Source organism: Opisthorchis viverrini (assembly GCF_000715545.1).
Source record: "Opisthorchis viverrini unplaced genomic scaffold opera_v5_1, whole genome shotgun sequence".
Classification (NCBI taxonomy): Eukaryota; Metazoa; Platyhelminthes; class Trematoda; order Opisthorchiida; family Opisthorchiidae; genus Opisthorchis; species Opisthorchis viverrini.
In genome coordinates this window covers 4,257,558-4,276,585 of record NW_008751657.1, presented here as the reverse complement: position 1 = coordinate 4,276,585, position 19,028 = coordinate 4,257,558, and the positions used below count along the sequence as shown (strand labels likewise).

General features: G+C 42.4%; 2 protein-coding genes across 2 annotated transcripts in view; one reads left to right on the top strand and one right to left on the bottom strand.

Moving 5' to 3' along the window:
* Positions 1–14,439, top strand: part of T265_00065 (hypothetical protein) — a gene marked incomplete at both ends in the record, with an annotated part of 38,454 nt that extends 24,015 nt beyond the window's left edge. The window contains 2 exons of the mRNA XM_009163722.1: positions 4,947–6,310; positions 13,628–14,439. Coding sequence (XP_009161986.1) covers positions 4,947–6,310; positions 13,628–14,089 — 1,826 coding nt within the window. The remainder of the gene's footprint in view (positions 1–4,946; positions 6,311–13,627) is intronic.
* Positions 1–18,455, bottom strand: part of T265_00066 (hypothetical protein) — a gene marked incomplete at both ends in the record, with an annotated part of 54,069 nt that extends 35,614 nt beyond the window's left edge. The window contains 2 exons of the mRNA XM_009163723.1: positions 13,956–14,031; positions 18,394–18,455. Of these exons, the coding sequence (XP_009161987.1) occupies positions 13,956–14,031; positions 18,394–18,455 (138 nt within the window). The remainder of the gene's footprint in view (positions 1–13,955; positions 14,032–18,393) is intronic.
* Positions 18,456–19,028: the final 573 nt, after the last annotated feature.

Genomic DNA, 19,028 nt, shown 5'->3' with positions numbered 1-19,028 from the left:
ACACCCTCGATTCTATTCACGCTGTGATGCTTAGTGATTTCTACCGCCTCGGCTATCAGCCGTTGTGGTGTGAATCGCAGTCCCCGTCTTAAGACTTCCACATTCTCCAGATCTATTCTATGTCCCCTCTCTAAGACATGTACCGCCATCGCTGAGTCTTTGACAAGCGTTTGGTATTCTTCTGCATTCCTTGGTGGTTTGTTAATCCTTCTTTTATGCTCACCAATTCTGGTGTGCAACTCCCTGGAAGTGTGTCCTGTATAAACCTTAGCGCAACCGTGACAGTCCCTAGTCCTTTCAGCCGGCAGGGGATCAAGTCAACTTTCAATACCATCGATAAACTTAGGATCATCCAACGACTCCAGCGCTATTCGTGAAGGAGCTGAGAGTGGAAAAGTATGACTATCTGTCTGCATTCTGGTTGCGTTGCTGTGCCAGCGTATACAAGTTGTTTTCCACCGAATGGTGTGCCTTCGTTTGTATGAGTTTAGTGGTTAACAGGCACGGTTTAATTGAGTATAACAACGCCGCGTGCGATAAAGTCATAGTATAAGTACGAATGTTCGTCAGTGTTACCTCGGAATCTATTATACTGTACGACGATAAGACGGTGCCAACTTCATCCTTCTCTCTAGCTAGGTTGAATAAAGCAACCGATTTCGTTTTCCTTAAAGGGCTTGTTGTCACCTGATAGAATCAGTAGCCTATCCTTCGTATTAATCGTGTATGCCCACATGATATTATCGCAAAGAAAGTTGTTACGTAGAGAGTAATCACAGAATATGTGTCCTTCTGCTAGCTATTACTGTAACATTATCCCGTGGCTCCAAACTGAGTCTCATTTCGTCAAGATGGCTTACTTATGGTCTTTGATCATGACTTGTTTACCACTTGCACAGCAATTTCGAACACATTAGCCTGTATAGCACAGCAGGCATTGAAACAATTTATTAGCACACTGCTTCGAAAGAACAATTGTTTGTCTACATGCCGATCACTGACAGAAAATGACCTCAGTATTTGGCTTGACAATCACAGCACGGTTATTAGTACATCCCTAGCTGCTGTGTAAGAAACCATTCGAAATTTCTGTGTGGGATGTCATGATGGGCAATTACTTGTCCTCATTTGCACGTCACTTCAAGTTGACTACACGCAATCTTCACATCATGGTTGCTAGCTGTCTAGTCGTTGTGAACGGGCTTTTCCTAGAGAACACTAGTCCACAACAAATTATTCGAGTGCAAGAGCCAAAAATGACTGAAGCAGAGTTTGCAAAACTCTTCGGTTACAGGCCCGCCTAGCACTCCAATGCAAATCCGCAAATCAAATGAAAATAGAGCTAAATTATTCATTGAAACGCCATTACAACTTTCTGCCGTTATTGTTTGCTTCCATCAACTGACTGTCAAGGCGTTTCTTTAGTGATTTACCATTTTTATCACGTCGTTAGGGAGATTGGTCTTGCCGCCACCGCATTCACATTTCGCCCGTAAATAGGAATTACGTTTTGATGTTCTGTTGAGGAATCTAAATCCACTGGCAGGCAATTGGCTAGTAACTTTGTATCGTTTGTGAATGACGAATTACTTTATGGGAAGTGTACTGAGTCGAAAAGAGAATTCTGCAAAGTAATTCGTATACGTATCAAACATCAAAATCAACATTCATACACTGTCATTTCTCTCCAAACACCATTTAAATTTTGTCAAATTTGACAGACTTTTATCTGAGTGTGATAAACGGTTAGCCGCTTTTCTCTTGTTGCAATTTCTCAAAGCCAGAATATATGATTTCGTGCATCACCAATGGGTGGATCTCGGGTTTTCCCATATGCCGTATTCTTGGTAAAAGCGTTGTATTTCATTGACTTCTTCCTGCCGCTTCTTATCTTCCAACTCGTTTAGTGCATTCCTGAACCAATCATTAAGGAGGAGCATGGCTTTTGAGTCCCTTTCATGCTGTTTAAAAATGATTTAATTGGTGGATAGAATGAAGCAGAATTCCGTTTCTGTCATGTTTTTTCAAAGGCTAATGCAGTTGATTGGACAAATCTCTGTTTAAGGGGGAATAGTAGTTAGTATCTGACGCTGGCGTGTACACCCTTTAGTAGTATTGGAGTAGCGGTCGTTACGGATTAGTTGGGAGGAGGCACTGCCTTCGGAAGAAACCTGCGCCATACCAAATTAAATTGAGCAACATATTAGATACAGTGCAACAGCTTTTCAGTAAGAACTTTCGTGAGATTTTCTCTAAAGTTGGATAAACTTTGTTAACATGAATAAGTATCAAACGATTGTTTTTAGCAATCTATGCTGTATAAATGTCCGTTTTTCGATCACTCATTAAATTTGTCGTCCTTGTTCAGCTGCCCTAAGGTGTGTGAATCGGTGAACCGATTTGAGTAGAAACTTGCGATCGTATTGCATTGATTGCCTCTGAACTGGTTCGATTCCATCTATTGCTCCCAAGCATCGAATACCGATTAAAGGTAACTTTCACTCTGGCGACTGATGTGCTCCTCGGTACTGCTGACTGTGATTCTGTCCACCAGTCTCGAAGTGGCCTGCACTAGCACTCATTACCAAATGCCTTTTTTTAATACTTCAATTCACCTATTTCTTTTATCAAATGCTTGCAACCAAATATAAAATTCCTTGATTTCAGTGCATACGATTAGGCTGTTCCCAATACAATGCATGTCACGAGTTGCTCATCAATCGGTACCGTAAACAAGCACGCAAAATGTGCTGTTTCATCATTTTGTAAGTTTGCTGATGGCCAGGGTTTTAACATCTCCCTGTGTTGCAATACATATGTGCTTTGGTCTAAAATTCACTGAGATTCTGTGTCCCTCAGTTCCCCCAGACAGACTGAGGGAATCAACTGGAGTGCTTACTTCTGGCACAATTCAGTGGTTTTTGTCGTACCAAACGTATGTCATAACCTTGTTCTTTTGTCGTGGGGACTATTCAAATTTAACGCAGGGATTGACTTTTTAGTTCGCAATCAACCACACTAGCCGTGACTAGCTAGTTTTCGTAAAGTGTACATCATCTGCATAAATCAGTTTTGGTAGAAAATCTTCTCGTAGGGATCATTCTATACACTGCTAGCAGTTCTCGGATTTGCTAGATGTTGACTTCATTTTTATCGTTTGTTCTCTATTCTTGTGATCAGCTCCGCAGTTCCGTTGATACAGAAGCCGTGTTTGGTCGGGACAACTAATTAGAATTCTCGAGAATATCAACTTATTCCTTAAATTAAATTGCAAATGAAGCCATGCCGTTTTCGCTTCTGCCAGACATACCATATCTTGGTTTATTCTTTTCAAAACCAGTTAACCATGGAATACCTCGTTGTCAGCTGATTCAAACTTATTCCTAAATTAAATTGCAAATGAAGCCATGCCGTTTTCGCTTCTGCCAGACATACCATATCTTGGTTTATTCTTTTCAAAACCAGTTAACCATGGAATACCTCGTTGTCAGCTGATTCACTTGATGGTCCCATCTGGGCATCGGCGAGGTCCCCTTGGTTACATGTCTGCCGTGCACACTTCTGCACCAATGCTTTCAAAAGTACATGTGGGTCAGCTACAGTTTAGGCAGCATGGCCAATATTCCTGGATTACCTCTGCGCCCACTCATAGTGTCGCCATTCACTTCATCTGTGATCAATTTTGACTCATTATGCAAAAAAGTCCTAAATTTTCACGCCACATGCTGGCAGCGTGCAAAAAGCCGTTAGAAGTCCACTGCTAGATAACGCTTTCGACTACCTCGTATTGAATTATGTTGTTTTATCCTTAAATCATTTCATATATTCGCAGTTCCTCTTGCCAGGACATCCACGATGTCGAAAATTTTTTCAGCTGTGCACGTGTCTTGGGATAATGGTCCGTATGTTTTTTGACGTCCTTGTGTTCTTGTATGTGTGTGGAACAGAACGATAATGAAACAGCAAATCAATAGTCCCATTTACTGGTCGATTCTAATTGAAGCGTTGTTCTGTTGGGGTAGAATTTTTGTGATTTGCTTTTCATAGGAAAACAGAGAGCTTGAGTGCTCCCATGCAGGAAATGACCGGATTTTTCTTCCTCTGACGGTGATGAAATCCCATAAAATATCCATGGGACCTCAGTAGATTTCCTCCACATTCCTGACTACTCAAATGAACTGCGGGTATTGAGAACAACTGTATTGTGGTTATTCACAGTCCTCAGAAAATTCCTCTTCTCATTGCTTTGTACAGCCTGCGGCAAACTAGTAGTTTCAGATGTTATTGGTTGTGGGAATTTGTAGAATGCAAACTCACATGACTTGTTCGAACAATCGTTCTCTTGTCCTTGTGCAGTCCAGACAAAAAGTGGAAGCGCTGCACTCTAGTTTCTCTCATTATAGCTCATCAACAGTGCATATCTTTGATTGTGTCGGGGTCCGAACTCCGGACATCTGACACGCAAAGCGAGCGTGTTACCACTACTCCACCAGTGCAAGCTGAACACATCTAAATTTTTGCGTCTGAACGGATGAACATGCAGCAAGATTAGACCTGACCTGGCTGGTTGTTTGGCGATTTGATTTCTCACAAATTAAGTCAAATACGAGGACACAAGCCTCTGCTATGGTCAACCTATCTCTTTGGTGATAACGCTAAAGTCGTGCACATGTCAGGAAGCTCTGACATTAAATTGTAAACTCTAAAATGTGGGCATACATTGTCACTGAAACTAGGAGCTTGGTGGAGCTTATATATAAAAATTATCGAAATTAATACATGTAAATCACAGTGCCTCTAACTTCTCACATCCGCTACTGACTAATCCCACTTAAGGTCGAGTTAGACAAACATGGCACGAACGTTTGGTCTAGTCTTTGTCCATTGCCGAGTGCACAATTTTTCAAGTTGCCCTGAATAAACTTTCATTTTTCATTCGTTTTCAGAGTTTACTGCCGACCCACCTTTGTCCCTTGAACGAGCCCGAAGAGCTACCGACTATGTAGTCCAAACAAGTTTCATGAAAGATTCTCCAACTGGGCAAAAGACTAGGAGTGGTGAACGAAAACGTGTTAATCTGGTTGTTCGATTTCGAAGTTTACTGTCCCGTCGTGGATCTTCGCGTTCGACAGCAGATACCAAACACCATCGTGCACATAAGATTCTCCTGAATAACTTGGAAGGAAAAGCCAGCCGAGTGGTGAACTCTGAACGCCTGACCAGCACACCAAGGACGGTATGGCCGAGTCCGTCACAAAGTTTAGATGCTGCGGTCTTCAACCCATTTAAACGGTCACGTTCGGACTCATTCCTCAGAAGAGGGTGTCATCCACAATTCGATGCCGCAGGTGAACCATCAGATTCAACCCAGCCCGGTACCTCATACATGGACACAGCACTCAGCCCGACGGCCATCCCGGAACAGTTGCCGTCTACCGAATGCAATGACGATCTAACCAAACAAATGCTCTCATTATCCACGGGGAATATATGTTGTTTGTTTGCACTCCGTTGTGAACCGTCTGTGGAATATCTAACGACATCTGCAAACCAATACTCTTCCAGACCAAGACGTCTCAGTCTCCCAGTGTCATCGCTAAAATCCACTACTACTAATCCGGCTTCATTATCCAAAAATCAGTTTGCCCTTAATCTTCTCAAAGAACATCCTTGCTTTCAGGATGTACATAGTAGACTGAACGATTGGGTACGAAACGCACTGGATAACACAGTCGAATCCGACAAAGGCAACCTCACAAAAGTGTATGTAAATGACGAGCAGGACTTTCTTGGTAGGCGTGTCAGGTTTGCAGACGAAGCTGCGTTTTCTTCCTCAGCTACCACGCTAAACTCGCTCTCAGCGTCCTCCTCGGCTCGTTCTCTGTGCTCCTTAACGTGTCCACAGGCTAGTCACTCTCCAATAGGCTCTTTAGACCAAGTCACCGTTCTTCCTACCCGAAACTATGAAACGTATCTCAAACCAACACCAGCACCAGTAGCACGCCCCAAGTCACCAGTTTCACGTTTTCAGAAGCAGTTCTGTCGCAAGCTGAAGCGAGATAACGCAAGGTTCGCAGAAGGAGGCGGTAGCAGTTTTGAACTCTCTTCAGCCGAATCCGGTTTGCAGATGGATAAAATGCAACGTTATAGGGAGAAGTCCCCTTCAGTAGCACAGCGTCTATGGCATAAGAAGAAGTCAAGACATCATGAAACTAAAGGTACACCGATGGTAACTGTGAACGTGATTAAGGATTCCTCCGAACCGCCAGAGGTGCCTTCCCATGTGTTGAGAGAACTGCATGTGGAAGAGGTAAGTCTGACATGTTGGCTTTTACAATTTAGGAAGGATAAACTGCTTTGTTTAATAGGCGATGGGTTTGAAATTGACCGATCACTTCTAGTTCTCTTGTTTGGAATGAAAAAGCCCAAATAATGCATGTTTTAATTGGCTTCACTTCACTTTCGTAGTTGTTCCCGCCGGATTCTTGTTGTGACGTGTCTGGGAATTCCTGCCTTTGTAGCGAAAACCAGGTCAAATTTATTTTCACATCATCAGCTAGCTTGCGCTTCTCGTACAACCTAGAAAGACGAGTGAATTTCACTATGAGAGTAACCTAAGACAATTAGCACAAGCATACCCGTCGAACACGGGTTAGGAAAGCGATTTGTATGACACTCTAGGTTTATGGCCGATAGCTCATCCGGTATCGCACTTATTAATGTACCTGGAGCTCTCTTGACAAACAGCTTTTTCAAAAACCTGAGTGGCATAGTGACAGTAATCAGTCACACGTTTCTAGGGTATCTCTGCAATCCTATCACTGCAGTTGAATCTGCCATTCGTCTGACTCAAATTTATTTGCAAAATCACGTGAATGATAAACGCCATTCATCGAAATGGCGCAAGTCGGTTCACTCACGGTGGTACACATGAAGATGGGTTGCCTATGTGAACCAGATAACTTCTTTGACCTCTTCCGTGAAGGTCGCTTTCAACTTTATCACGCCAATATGTACTTCTAGCTTAGAATACACAGTGGCCCATTATGTGCTTTCACCGATCCTTCCAACCCAGGCTACTGCGCGCCTACTGAAAACGCACGCATGATTTGGCCCCAGAAATGCCAGTTGGGACTTCACGTCGAGAGGTTATCTGAACCATCACCTGTGCGGCTGTCACTGTTTTTGCCACACCAAGCAGCCTAAGCAATCACAATTTACAATTAACTGAAATTGCTAGTCAATAAGAGTAGTTAGGTTGTGCAGTGTGAAAAGCCATAGCGACGTTGGTTTGTGATGATCGATAAAAGCGTATAAAGAGCTCAATTTATTGTGCATAAGGTACAGGTCTGGCTCGATGGGGCTGTGGCCTTTTAGGGAGGTTATTTCATGAAGTATCAAATCACCATACGAACTCTTTACCATACTTCAAGCAAATGAAATTTTGTATGTGATGCGATTTTTTTGTTGAGCAGTGTAGTTGACCACAAACACCACCACACACCGGATACGGCAGACTGATTTTTGCATAAACGCAGAGGAAACGTCAAAACACTCTACCGTTACTCAGCTGGTAGCACTCCTTAGAGTTATGGTAATAGTCTCCACAATGATTACGAACTTCTACCATGTCTGGAGAGTATATACACTTACGTCAAACCTAGCATTTGGCTCTTTCGACCTAGTGTTTTATTAACTAACATGCCCCTTACTGAAATTAGATTTTTGTGCGACTTCTTAGGTACGTGTCTCTATGTCAAACGCTTATCCCCTTATATTCCTATGGGTCTTATTTTTTATGTACTAATTAATTTGCCTAATTAATCAATCAGTTTTCATTCCAAGGGCACCAGCCTTTGGCATTTTGGGGAGGTTTCCGTAGATTAACTTTGGAAGATGTCCTTATAGCTAAACTGGAATTCAAGCTGTCTTCCTTTACCAAGCTTGTTCAGATGATATTTCAACCGCTACCAAGGAAGAGAAGCAGATTTGAGACCCAATTTGTGGTTTTCATGGCATCCACCGAAAATTCCTTTTCAGGCATTTTACTCCAATGAAATCCAAAGACCCAATGTCACCACTTTTAGAAACCCCAGACTTAAGGCTTCGTGACTACTAGATCTTCTTTGGCGGTCCTGAAAATTCAGTAACGGCTAATTTACTACTTGCTGGTAGGAAAATTTGTATGCAGTTCCAACAATTTCCCCAAAAAAATCAAACGATTACCTGTAACTCCCCTGTTTCACCTGGAAATCTACCACCCACTGTTTTCTCGATATGTACTCATATCTGTGCGATGTTTTTTTAGGGTGGTCTGAAGCATTAGGCTTAAAAGACAGAAGTTCCATGATCATTGGATGGATATAAACGAACGAATACGAGCTGCGAGTGGTACCTTCACCATGATGTCTCGTTTTACCTGAAAACAACTGTGGGGATGGTTTGAAACCAGGACCCCTTGATTTTCGTTGATCACTGCAGTGGCAACTCAGTTGTTTGTTTTCCAGCTTCCTGACTCATTAGTATCACTAACAATACTATCCAATATAGCCTACAAAAGTGCATTTTGTTTTTGTTCCCTATCACTCTGAAAAACGAAGTCATCTTTGTAAACAATAGCGGTCTTCAGTCATTTCAGACAAAGGGGTCACTTATGTCAGAAAATGAATGATAATCCGGACAAGACCAAAAGCATCCCATTGACTTTGTGTCAGGTCTTTCTAACAATAAGTACAGGCCTTCGCACTAATTGCTACTTATCTGAGTACCAACCATACACAATAAATTGTTGGCACTAATGAAACTGGTCAGAAATTCCCGCGATATACGGCACTGTTACCGTTGAGTTTCGGATTAACTCAGTTGAACGGTGAATGTCACCACACAATCGTTGGTTCCCGTTCGCATTCTGAAGAGTTGAAGGCCCTGTTGGCCTGCTTTTTTTATCGTTTCCTACACCCATTCAATCAGATTGGTTTCTACACCTCTGGGAAATCGAAGAAGTGTTCGTCTCCTGTGAGCACTTTCATATATTATTCTTGGACTGCATTTGACAGATGATTGAACGTAGCTCTTGGAAGACACTAAGTTATCTGAGCTAGGTTAACCCAATACGAGTATGCTTTCCTGCCCGGATACTGTGACTCATCCTCGTACCAACTGGCTGTTCAGTCTTAAAGTCTACGGTGGGCCGTAGCAACCCTGCAGACTGACTGGTGTACTACTGGTGTACCAGTCCGCATGCACTGACCTCGCACAGTAACGAAATAACATGGGATGCTTGCCACAACGAATATGACACCCGTATGATTAGGATAGTGTAGATATTTCGAGTTCCAGTGACACTGCGGTCAACAGTTATCGATGGAATCTCGTGAATGACTGTCGATGTTTGGCAGAGAGACACTGTGCTACACAGAAAGCCACCATCAAGTGTAAAACACAGATGTAGTGATCCAAAGGGATGCGCAAAATCATACTCGAAGTAGAATAAAATTTATATTCCTTAGGGAATCCTATACGAGACATGGACTTTTTGTTGAAGAGGAATACCGAGCAATTTGATTTGCCTCCAACGGAACCCACAACACAGTGGAAATCAGCCGATTATTCGAGTATCATGTTCACCAAAACTTTGCCAGAAAGATTATAGTAGCACCTTGTTTGTTGTAAATTAAAAGGAAGAAGCGCACCGGTTTTCTCCGTTACCTATATCCAATGAGTTTCAGTTTTCCTTTGATATATTCTGTATAACTTCATTTGCAGCTGCAGGGGCTACCACATTATGATCAGGATTACTGACTTCCAGCGCATGATTAACAATCTTTTATACAGGAATGATAACTTCAACAGTGGGAAACCTGGTTACGCACGGTCCACTGATTGCCACTGATCACGAAAAACAAACCACTGGAATGACGTTCAGATATTTTCTTTCCGGTGCGTATGGGGTACTCACATGAGATTAAGGAAACCGGTGAAGCCAAAAGCCGAGACATGATCTTACAATCACACTAGTTGGTCTGCGTCATCTCGGCTGAAACACTGTCAAACGTCGGTGGTGATCCAAGGATATCTGCTATGCGGATGTAATAGGCGGAACAAAATGAGAAAACCTATACTCACCAAGTTGAGGAATAACGCGAACTGTGTGAGGCGGAAAATAGATGGGTTGATCACCACATCGAGATATATTGGTGTTTTGCTCGAAACTAGATGTGCTAGAAAATTCCTATATCATTTTGAAAACAGTCACCTGTCTCTGAGGATATCATTAGAAGTTACTTTCATAGATGACCAGTTCGCTGGCGGCTGGGGATTTGGGACAACACATTTGTTCTAAATCTGCACTAAGTATCACAGAAATCACTGTGAACAGAATTCCTTGAAGACTGTCGGTGCCTTTCAGCGCACCTTGATACGTTCGATTAAAAAGCGCTCCCAGCTTTTCAAAGAAAGCTTTCTTCAGTGATGGGCTGCGTAAAGAGAGGCCGCATGCAGCTCAATGGTTATGCATGATTAACTGCTGTCCAATATCTTTTAATTCCTACCAAATTTCGTTCACATTTGCTCAGCTGAACAAAACATCGACTGTCAAACTTTCATCACTTGTGACGTTTACGATCTGGGAAATATCTTAGCACCTCATCTCTTTCGTCACCTGTGTGATTAATTTGTTGCCCTTGAAGTTGCTGTCAAAAGTTCGCACACTAACAGGCCAGCAGAACACGCCTCGAGAAGACCACAATCTACTCACCCAATGATTAACCAATTGGATAGGCGAAAATGGACCTTCTGTTATCCCCAGCGTTTACGTATCCAATCATTTTCCCTGCAAAGGATAGTGAACTTACCTTCCACTTTATCCGCCGAGACGGTGTTTACTTGATTCAGTGCACGGACCCGTGTGGACTGTACTGAACTGTGCGGAGGCGCGAGTCTCTATCAGTCAACGTCTACATCGAAAGAGTGGTGTGTACAATAACCTTCCGTCAAAGCAACTGGATAAGTATGGTATCCTCGGTTTACAGATACTGCAATCTCAAAAAGTTGTAATCCCAACAGGTTGACAAAAGTCAGTATACTTTGGTGCAAGCAATGCAGGTTCTGGTTTGATTCGAGCATATAAATTCATTCCTCACATTGTGTCCGTACATTCGCACGATTGCAGCTAGACAACCACCTAATTGTGTTACACTGTTCACTTAACTGGGGGTTACATTATACCAAAAGGTATGTCATACTCTTTTATACATTGCTGAGCTGAATATGTGAGTTTCGAGGAGGAAAACGACTTCCTCCTTTTCACCAGTCTACATGACCGGAAATTATTCTACAATGGGCGAGTTCGGAATGGCATAAGCTAAAATTTTGGATTAAATAACATGTGTCCTTTGTATCAGCATTCAGCGCAGTATCGCGATATATTCATCAAATGGATATCTCCTCATTCGCTCTGAATTAAGTCACAAACAAATCTGCTTCCGGGACGTGAAAGCGCAGGTCAAGATCACTTTCTAGTCAAACAACTCACGTTGAACGCAGAAAACAGTTACATAATTTGCACCGTTATCTGTCTATCATCCACCAAGTTCTCTAAGTTTTAGTCTACTACCACCTTACCACCACCTTATAGGAGGTGTAACCGGGATCTGCCCATCACCACACTGTCATAATGGTACTGGATAGCCTGGTGGTATTCCGTTAACCCTGCGTTAGTGATGTCATCCTCAGAATGACAATGTCTAGTGGAAGGTCACTAGAAAATGGAACTCTCGCCTGGGTTTCGGAAGGTATACCAGTGAGCATTTTTGTGACCCACAAAGGCTAATCTCAATAAGGTACGCGTGTCCACATGCTGCGGAAATCTCCATCATTAAGAAAATGCAGCCCATTCACTATGAGTTGTTTGTTTTTACATCATTGGAATGCGGCGAGTCTCGAAGCTCGTCACGTTAGCTTGGATATGTACTCTTTATTCCGTTCTACCGATTGCTGTGTCCTCTCATGGCCTAAAGCTTTAGTTCTATTATTCCAACTCAAATCAAAGACTTCCCCAATGGCGGAATTTAGGACTTCCCTGATTTCGAACCCCATTCTCCGATCGACCATAAAAAGTTGTGTTGAGGTGCGAATTCCGTTCATTCGTCTCAAACGGCCTAAGCAGCGGAGCTGGTTTCGCTTCTGACCTCATTGAATTCCAACGTCGTTTGCTTGTCGAAGGACTCCCCTAATGAGGGTTTGTTCACTCCATTTGATCTGAGGGGTGTTTCGTGGAAATTGCCGGTGAAATCGGTCAATAAACCGAATGTTTGTGTGATCAGCATACAAGTGATGGCTTCACAGTGACACAGTCTATTAGGCCATTTGGTGAGTTCAAGCGATGTCCACCCAACGTCTAACCACGCGTTCCTCTGAATTCCCATCAACTTTTCTCAAAAAGTTTGCTTATTCTCTCCAGTTTTCTCCATTGAGTTCACAGTCGTGAGATTTTATTCAGTGTTTGCGTTTTGACCGGTTTCTGACCAAGATGACCATTGGTCGCAGTCGTAGAGGCTTTTTTTCCAAATTTAGCTTTCAGACGGAACCGCACTTCAAAGGGTGTCAGAGTCAAAGGTAATCTACGACGCGAGAATCGTACACTCATACAACGCTTCGCTTATGTTGAATGCCAGAGGGTTATAGTTGTGAGGATTCGAGTACACCCTTCCTTCACTCACTGTTGATCACCTTACCGAAATAATTGGTTCCCCTGTATTTAACGCAAAACCAAATGATATATTCTTGGCTTTACATTGCTCATGTCATCACTTGACCTGGTGAGCATGTATTTCTTTGTTTCTTCTGTCTAGGATAGCCACCCAATTCATGGCCGACGTTTGACTAATGTTCCCCTACACCGGAATGATGTAGGTTCACCAGTGTGATCATAGGACTGTCTTGACTTTTGGTTTCACCGAGTCCCCTGTCTATACCACACCTGGAAAGAAAGCATGCAAACCTCACTCCAGTGGCTCGGTTTTCATGATAAGAGGCAATCAGCAGACCATACTCAACAGGTTTTCCAACTAATGAATTTATCATTCATGTATGAGGAATTGTTATTCATGCGCTTGAAGTGATAATTTTGTTCCTTCATGTATCGTTCCTTCGTTTGAAGATGACAGTATACAGGCATTATTGGTTATTATTATTATTATTGATGAACTGGAGAACCTTTGGTTTGACCTAGTAAACAAGGGCTTTGGGTCAGAGCAAAGAGTCTAGTGAGCATGTAGGATGGCAACCGACGGTAGTAAGACTTCTTATTTCAAACTGATTTTTCGCTGTGTATTTCCGACACCAAATGCAATTTTTCTACAACTGCAAACACAGTCTGAGGTCGAAATTAGGGTTGGGCACATAATTTCGTTGCGACCACTTTCCAGATTTTCTCTTAGGTTTTCACAAGTTTGTATTCTTTAGTTAGATGTATGAATGGCTTTTTTCAGCCACTTTCAATGCTTTGGTTCTCAATAGCTAAGCTAAGAATAGGAATGCCTTAGAAATTTCAAAGTTCATCCAGTAAATTATGCGCGCCTTTAAGTAAAGTAATATACAACATGATCACACATTATTTTGATTTCAGGATGAACCACGCTGGTGCAATCTGTTTGCAAACCCGGAGGATTGCTCAAACTTTAATCAACGTCTGGCCAGACAGCACGTGTGTCTGGGACGTCTTTTGTCCACGCACTTATCACATATTGAAGCCACTGTCCACGTGGTTGCACCAAGTCCCTTTATGAACCTCACTCCATTTGAGGTGAGACTGCGTTACACTCTAAACCACTGGGTCACAAACATGGAATCCGCGCCATTGAAAAAAGTGTTTATAGAAAAACGGGAACTGACTACATCTGAAGCACAATGGGTTGAACTGTATCGGGGTGTGGTGGATATCCCAACCAACTCACTACCCGAATCTCAATGGCTAACAGAGTTTGGTCAGTTCGAATTTGCGGTTGTTGCTCGTCGGGAACAATTCGAAATCTGGGACAATAATGACAGACAAAATTACGTTTGCTTTCGTGGGCTACCGGCAGACTAGCACGTAGTTGTCCACCTCTGACCATCTACAACTTTCATTTTCACAATGAAACTCACTGCTCACCCTCTCATCCTTACCTTTCACAACACAGCACAAACGCAGTTTTCCAAATGCGTCAAGATTTCCCCATTCAACCACTTAATCGCATTCTTGCCAACGCATTAGTCATTCGCCATGACTTTCCGCACTCGGATGCTAGCTTCCGGTGCGTCAATAGAATGCGCCAATGAATCCAGAGATTAATGTACATATATCCAATCCTTTTCGTGCGTCACATGACAAGTTTCACATCTAACTGCTCATTATTAACTGTACAGTAGTGCAGAAACTAATTATTTTCCATTTTTCACAGGCTTTTTTATAGTTCACTGATGGATTAAATTCATATTACCTATTTATTAGTCTTTTATTAACCGGAGGGTTTGCAGTGAAATGTGAGCTGAGGCCGCTTTCGGTATTCGTTCGATCGTCTGCCAAACAGGGATCGATCCTCCACTTTACTAAGATCGGTGCTTCACCATACTGACTGAAAATCAAATATTGGATGTGGCCATTCATGACTGGTATAAACTGGAGTTCGAGTAAAGCACTCACTAGGCTTTCCGTCCATAAATCTTGAATAGACGGGGTTTCCGAACACGACAGCGGTTTCCATAGGTACCTTGTATAAAAGTTATACCTGATCACTGTATTCATGTAGTCATACCGGCTCAGTTTTCTTCATCTAATGACCTTCAAGGTCAAAGTCTATCCAACACGTCTACTATTATGAAGTAGTGCCTGGTAATGGCAGAGTATTTCCAAGTCAAATGTCGGGCCATCTGGTGGGCAACTACTATCTTCTAACACCCGGAAAATCAATACAAAATACCGCACAAAAAAGCCTGTCGCTCGATCAGTGTTATCCCCCAAAACCAGTCTCACGCCATCTCACAAGCTGTGTGAATAAATTTACACACCAAAAACGAAACCAGCTGTTTTGGAGTGGAAACTGACTTCACGTGAATTCACGCACCAAGAGTCGTGTGTGTAGCGGGCCCTTGAACAGTCTTGCGGCACCTGGCTTCCTAGCAACCAGTCATCGGTTACGCATCTATCCCAGGTCATCTCCTCGTTGCATTTCTGCAAGAGTCCAAATCACTGTTGCCCCACCCGATGAGGTCCACATGCAATTCTACAAGGCCTGTTAGAGTACTCTTAATATCAAAGCCGCGACCGTCATTAGAAAATAAACGTTCGGTTCCATTTTTAAATCCTTTGGGAAGAAAACCAACCACTACGCGTCGGCTTACATGGTATGGTTGTTGAATAGACATACAACAAAACGCTGTATAATCTCTTGTCTCCAAATAACCACTGTCAGAACATGAAAGGAGGCAACTCCTTGTAGTTTGTTTAACAACTCGAAGTTTCAGCAACTAAAGCTGTAGTCTAAACTGTGTAACTGCTTTCGATAAGAAAAATCACCCAGACTACTCGTATGCTGTCATTTTTTTCTGATCACGTCACTTTTATTCTGTTGGAAGCAGGAAGACTGCATCATGAGAGGAATTTTGTCTCACATTTGAAGTCAACGCATACTAAAAATCCGAGGCACCGCACGGCTGCATTATCCTTGATGCGAATAGTCAGTAGCAGGTATCACATATAGTTAGATAGATTTGAACAAACATCCTTTCGGTTGATCGTCGAACACCGCCCTCCGGCCTATTCGGGCGCCTCAGGAGCCAGAGTAAATCGTCACGCTGTCTCTCCACGTGTAGTTCATGTTACGGACTTATCAAGTGAAAATTTTTTACAGCAAGATGTAAAGCGTTTTCCTTCAGAAGCAGGTAAGGTACTGGGGAAATATGAAGTTCCTGATCTGACTTCATTCTGCTGGTGACGTGAGCCTCAGTTGGGGGGCTGCGTAGTCCTCTACAGTTATTTCTTCTTTTTTGGATTGGCTAGCGGCTTCGAAACTACAGTCAAACACAACCCCCCTAGAGTTAAGTGCGATGCACATAACCGATGATTCCAAGCAAATACGAAGCAACCGTCGAGTGCTTTCAGATGTATCCACATGGGTTTACTTCATTTTGAGGATGTATCTGTGTATAATTCTAGTAGCCCTCTGACCTCACTATCCCTCACTGCTCCGACTGTCCTGGCTATAACTAATTTCAGTGAATAGAAAAGTGACGCCAAACGATGAAATAATCCTATCTTCCCCTATCTTGATGTTCCGTTAGTTGTTCAGACACTGTCCAGCACTGTTCATTTCGTGGTCCGATCCTGCAATCTGGTGCTTTATTCTTTTCCATAGGCCTTTTCGATATGCCAGAGTGATTGTCCGATTAGAGCTCACTACAGCAACCCACAGAATGATGAAATATTAGTGCCATCAGCATTGCTTTCCTCTGGTTCCTCGTTTGCCATCGGCCATTCGGCCGATCACTTTTAAAGTGAAGCGCGGATCGTCTGGTCAAAAGTCAACCGCGAAATGCACTCCGACCTGTCGAATGATCCCTTTGGAAACGTCAGGTTTCTTCGCAATGCTTGTTCAACTGGCTGCTGCAAGAAAAGTTTGTATGAGATATCTGTAATTTCTTTATTCGTAGTAGATCAATTGAATGGACTAGTATTCACCTGAACATGAAAGAAACTATGGGTTTGTCAATCAGAAAATTCAAACCGAATAAAAACCTGGCAATAACATCTGTGAACTTTACTTGTTTTATAGCACTCTGAGTATACGGTAAGCAACCTCGAGTTTGCGCTTAGGAGATATCCAGTTACAATTGCATACAGCTGATTTGGCATTTAGTGAGCAGAATTCCCGGCGGTTAGTTGTCTCCTTGTTGTCAGCAACATGGTATCCAACGTTTGCATTTCCGGAATTACTTCGTTAGTTCGTTTCTTATCTGATGGTTAAGACGGTAAAATAATGAAACTCTTAAGAAGCTAAGAAAAAGAATTGCCCAGACAGTTGACTGTGAACCCAAACTGTTACCTAGTTGGATGCTATAACCCAGTATAAACGGTCGTTGCGCAACTGGGCAAAAATATGTGTATCATGGACAAATTTCAAATTGTTTTTGACAATTTTGTAGCGTACGTCAAAATTGCACTACAACTGCCAAACGGTGCCATTCCTAGTCTTCGAAACTCTTTCTAAATGAGGCTAAAAGATTCGTCTGAGTTGATTACGTGAACGGTGTTCATAGTGAGTGATACAGTCTATCTTTTGAGTTTAGGGGTGCTCGTCAAGGCGGATGCCCAACTTTTTCATTGAACACTGCTGTATCATTCGGCAAACGTTTTGCGTTAGAACAAACGGAATAAGGAATGCACAGACACTTTTTCGGTGAGACCAAAACATCGTCTTTGATGTTTAATTTGAGCTGAGTTATTGATGGTGGGTCAGGAACCTAAAGTAGCATTGAGAGACATATGTTGTGAGAATTGAAATAAGTCGCGGTTGAACGCCTCTAACGGCAGTTCATTCTTATGTGGACGGTTAACCTCCTCATCCAGATATCTTTAAACGTGCTCGGCAAATTGTACTACTTTCAGACAGTTGATGTCCGTCTTTTCTAATCTGTACTCATCGGCTAAATTGTTTTCAAATGGTCACGAGTCTTAGTGGGCTTTAATACTCGCCAGAGTATTTATTCGTGCCCTTCCTACTAAGCACTTTGAATTTCTATCAATCATCACTGGTGTGCGTGACGGACAGGCAATGAGGCCATAAAAAACAAAGCACTTTAATCTCTATTGTTTGCTTATCATTTACGAATACGTATGTGAGCGCGGTGTGAATGACTGATGGCAGTGAATTTTTCTAAGTTTTCCAATCAATTGGGAAGAGTTTGGATTAAGAAATAATCCTTATCGTTAAATACGTGTTTCCGACAATGGAGGCAGAGAAGCTACACATACAGCTGGTCTAATTTCTCAAGTCACATGAGCCAGGAGTTTCAGATATTAAACCAGTGGAGCGCATAAGGGCAAGGCCACCGTTGCATTGAACAAGAATGATTATGTACAGAAGGATAACCAACACTTAGTTGAGGGTCCTTACCGGAAAGTGGATTGTAGGAATATCACGTCTATAATTAATAGGAAAGAAGTTGAATTTAGAAGGTATTTACGGCCCGCTTAGGGCAAGCTAATTGATATCGATTGTACCCCAGGTGCAATACAATCGTGGCTTTATGGTCTGCTGAAAATCCATAAACTTGATGTCCCTGTAAGACCGATAGAAGACAGTTTGGGTTAGTCACCCCCTCATCTGGTCAGATTTTGGAGATTCTAGTACTTACATTAGGATTTCATACGACTTTGCCAACAAAGTAGTGGGTGTCACCGTGGAACTTGAAGACATTCTTGTAAAGTTGGATGTCAATTCGTTATATACAAATGTTCCATAAGAGGACTGTTTGGAAATAGCTAAGTGATTGCTGTTGCAGACGCCACACTTTCAGAACGGACACGGCTTAAAATGGATGAAATTGTGGAAGATATGAAAACACACGTGAATCTCACTCACTTTGTTTTTGACTCCGTGGTTTACACTGAAGAACAAGGACTTGCAATGGGATTTCCAATATCTACGGCTTTGACAAATATTTCTATCGAAGATATTGAACAGAAAGCTCAAAAAAATATTCTGACGTGCTGTAGACGACACGATTGTTGTGATGTAACGAGACAGAGTTAGTAAGTTTTTCAATTGTCTTAATGACTTGAATCTACATATCAGATTTAGCACGGAGATGGAGTCAACTTCGGGTACATTATCCTCCTTGAACTTCATGGCAAATAAGGTCCGGGGAGAACAATAACACCTGTGTATGATAAATCAAGTGACACTCGGGTACTTATGAACTACTCGTCTGTCTATTCGATTTCCGTATTCGCTAGTCATACCCCATCAATGTAAAGGCCCTGAAGAAGA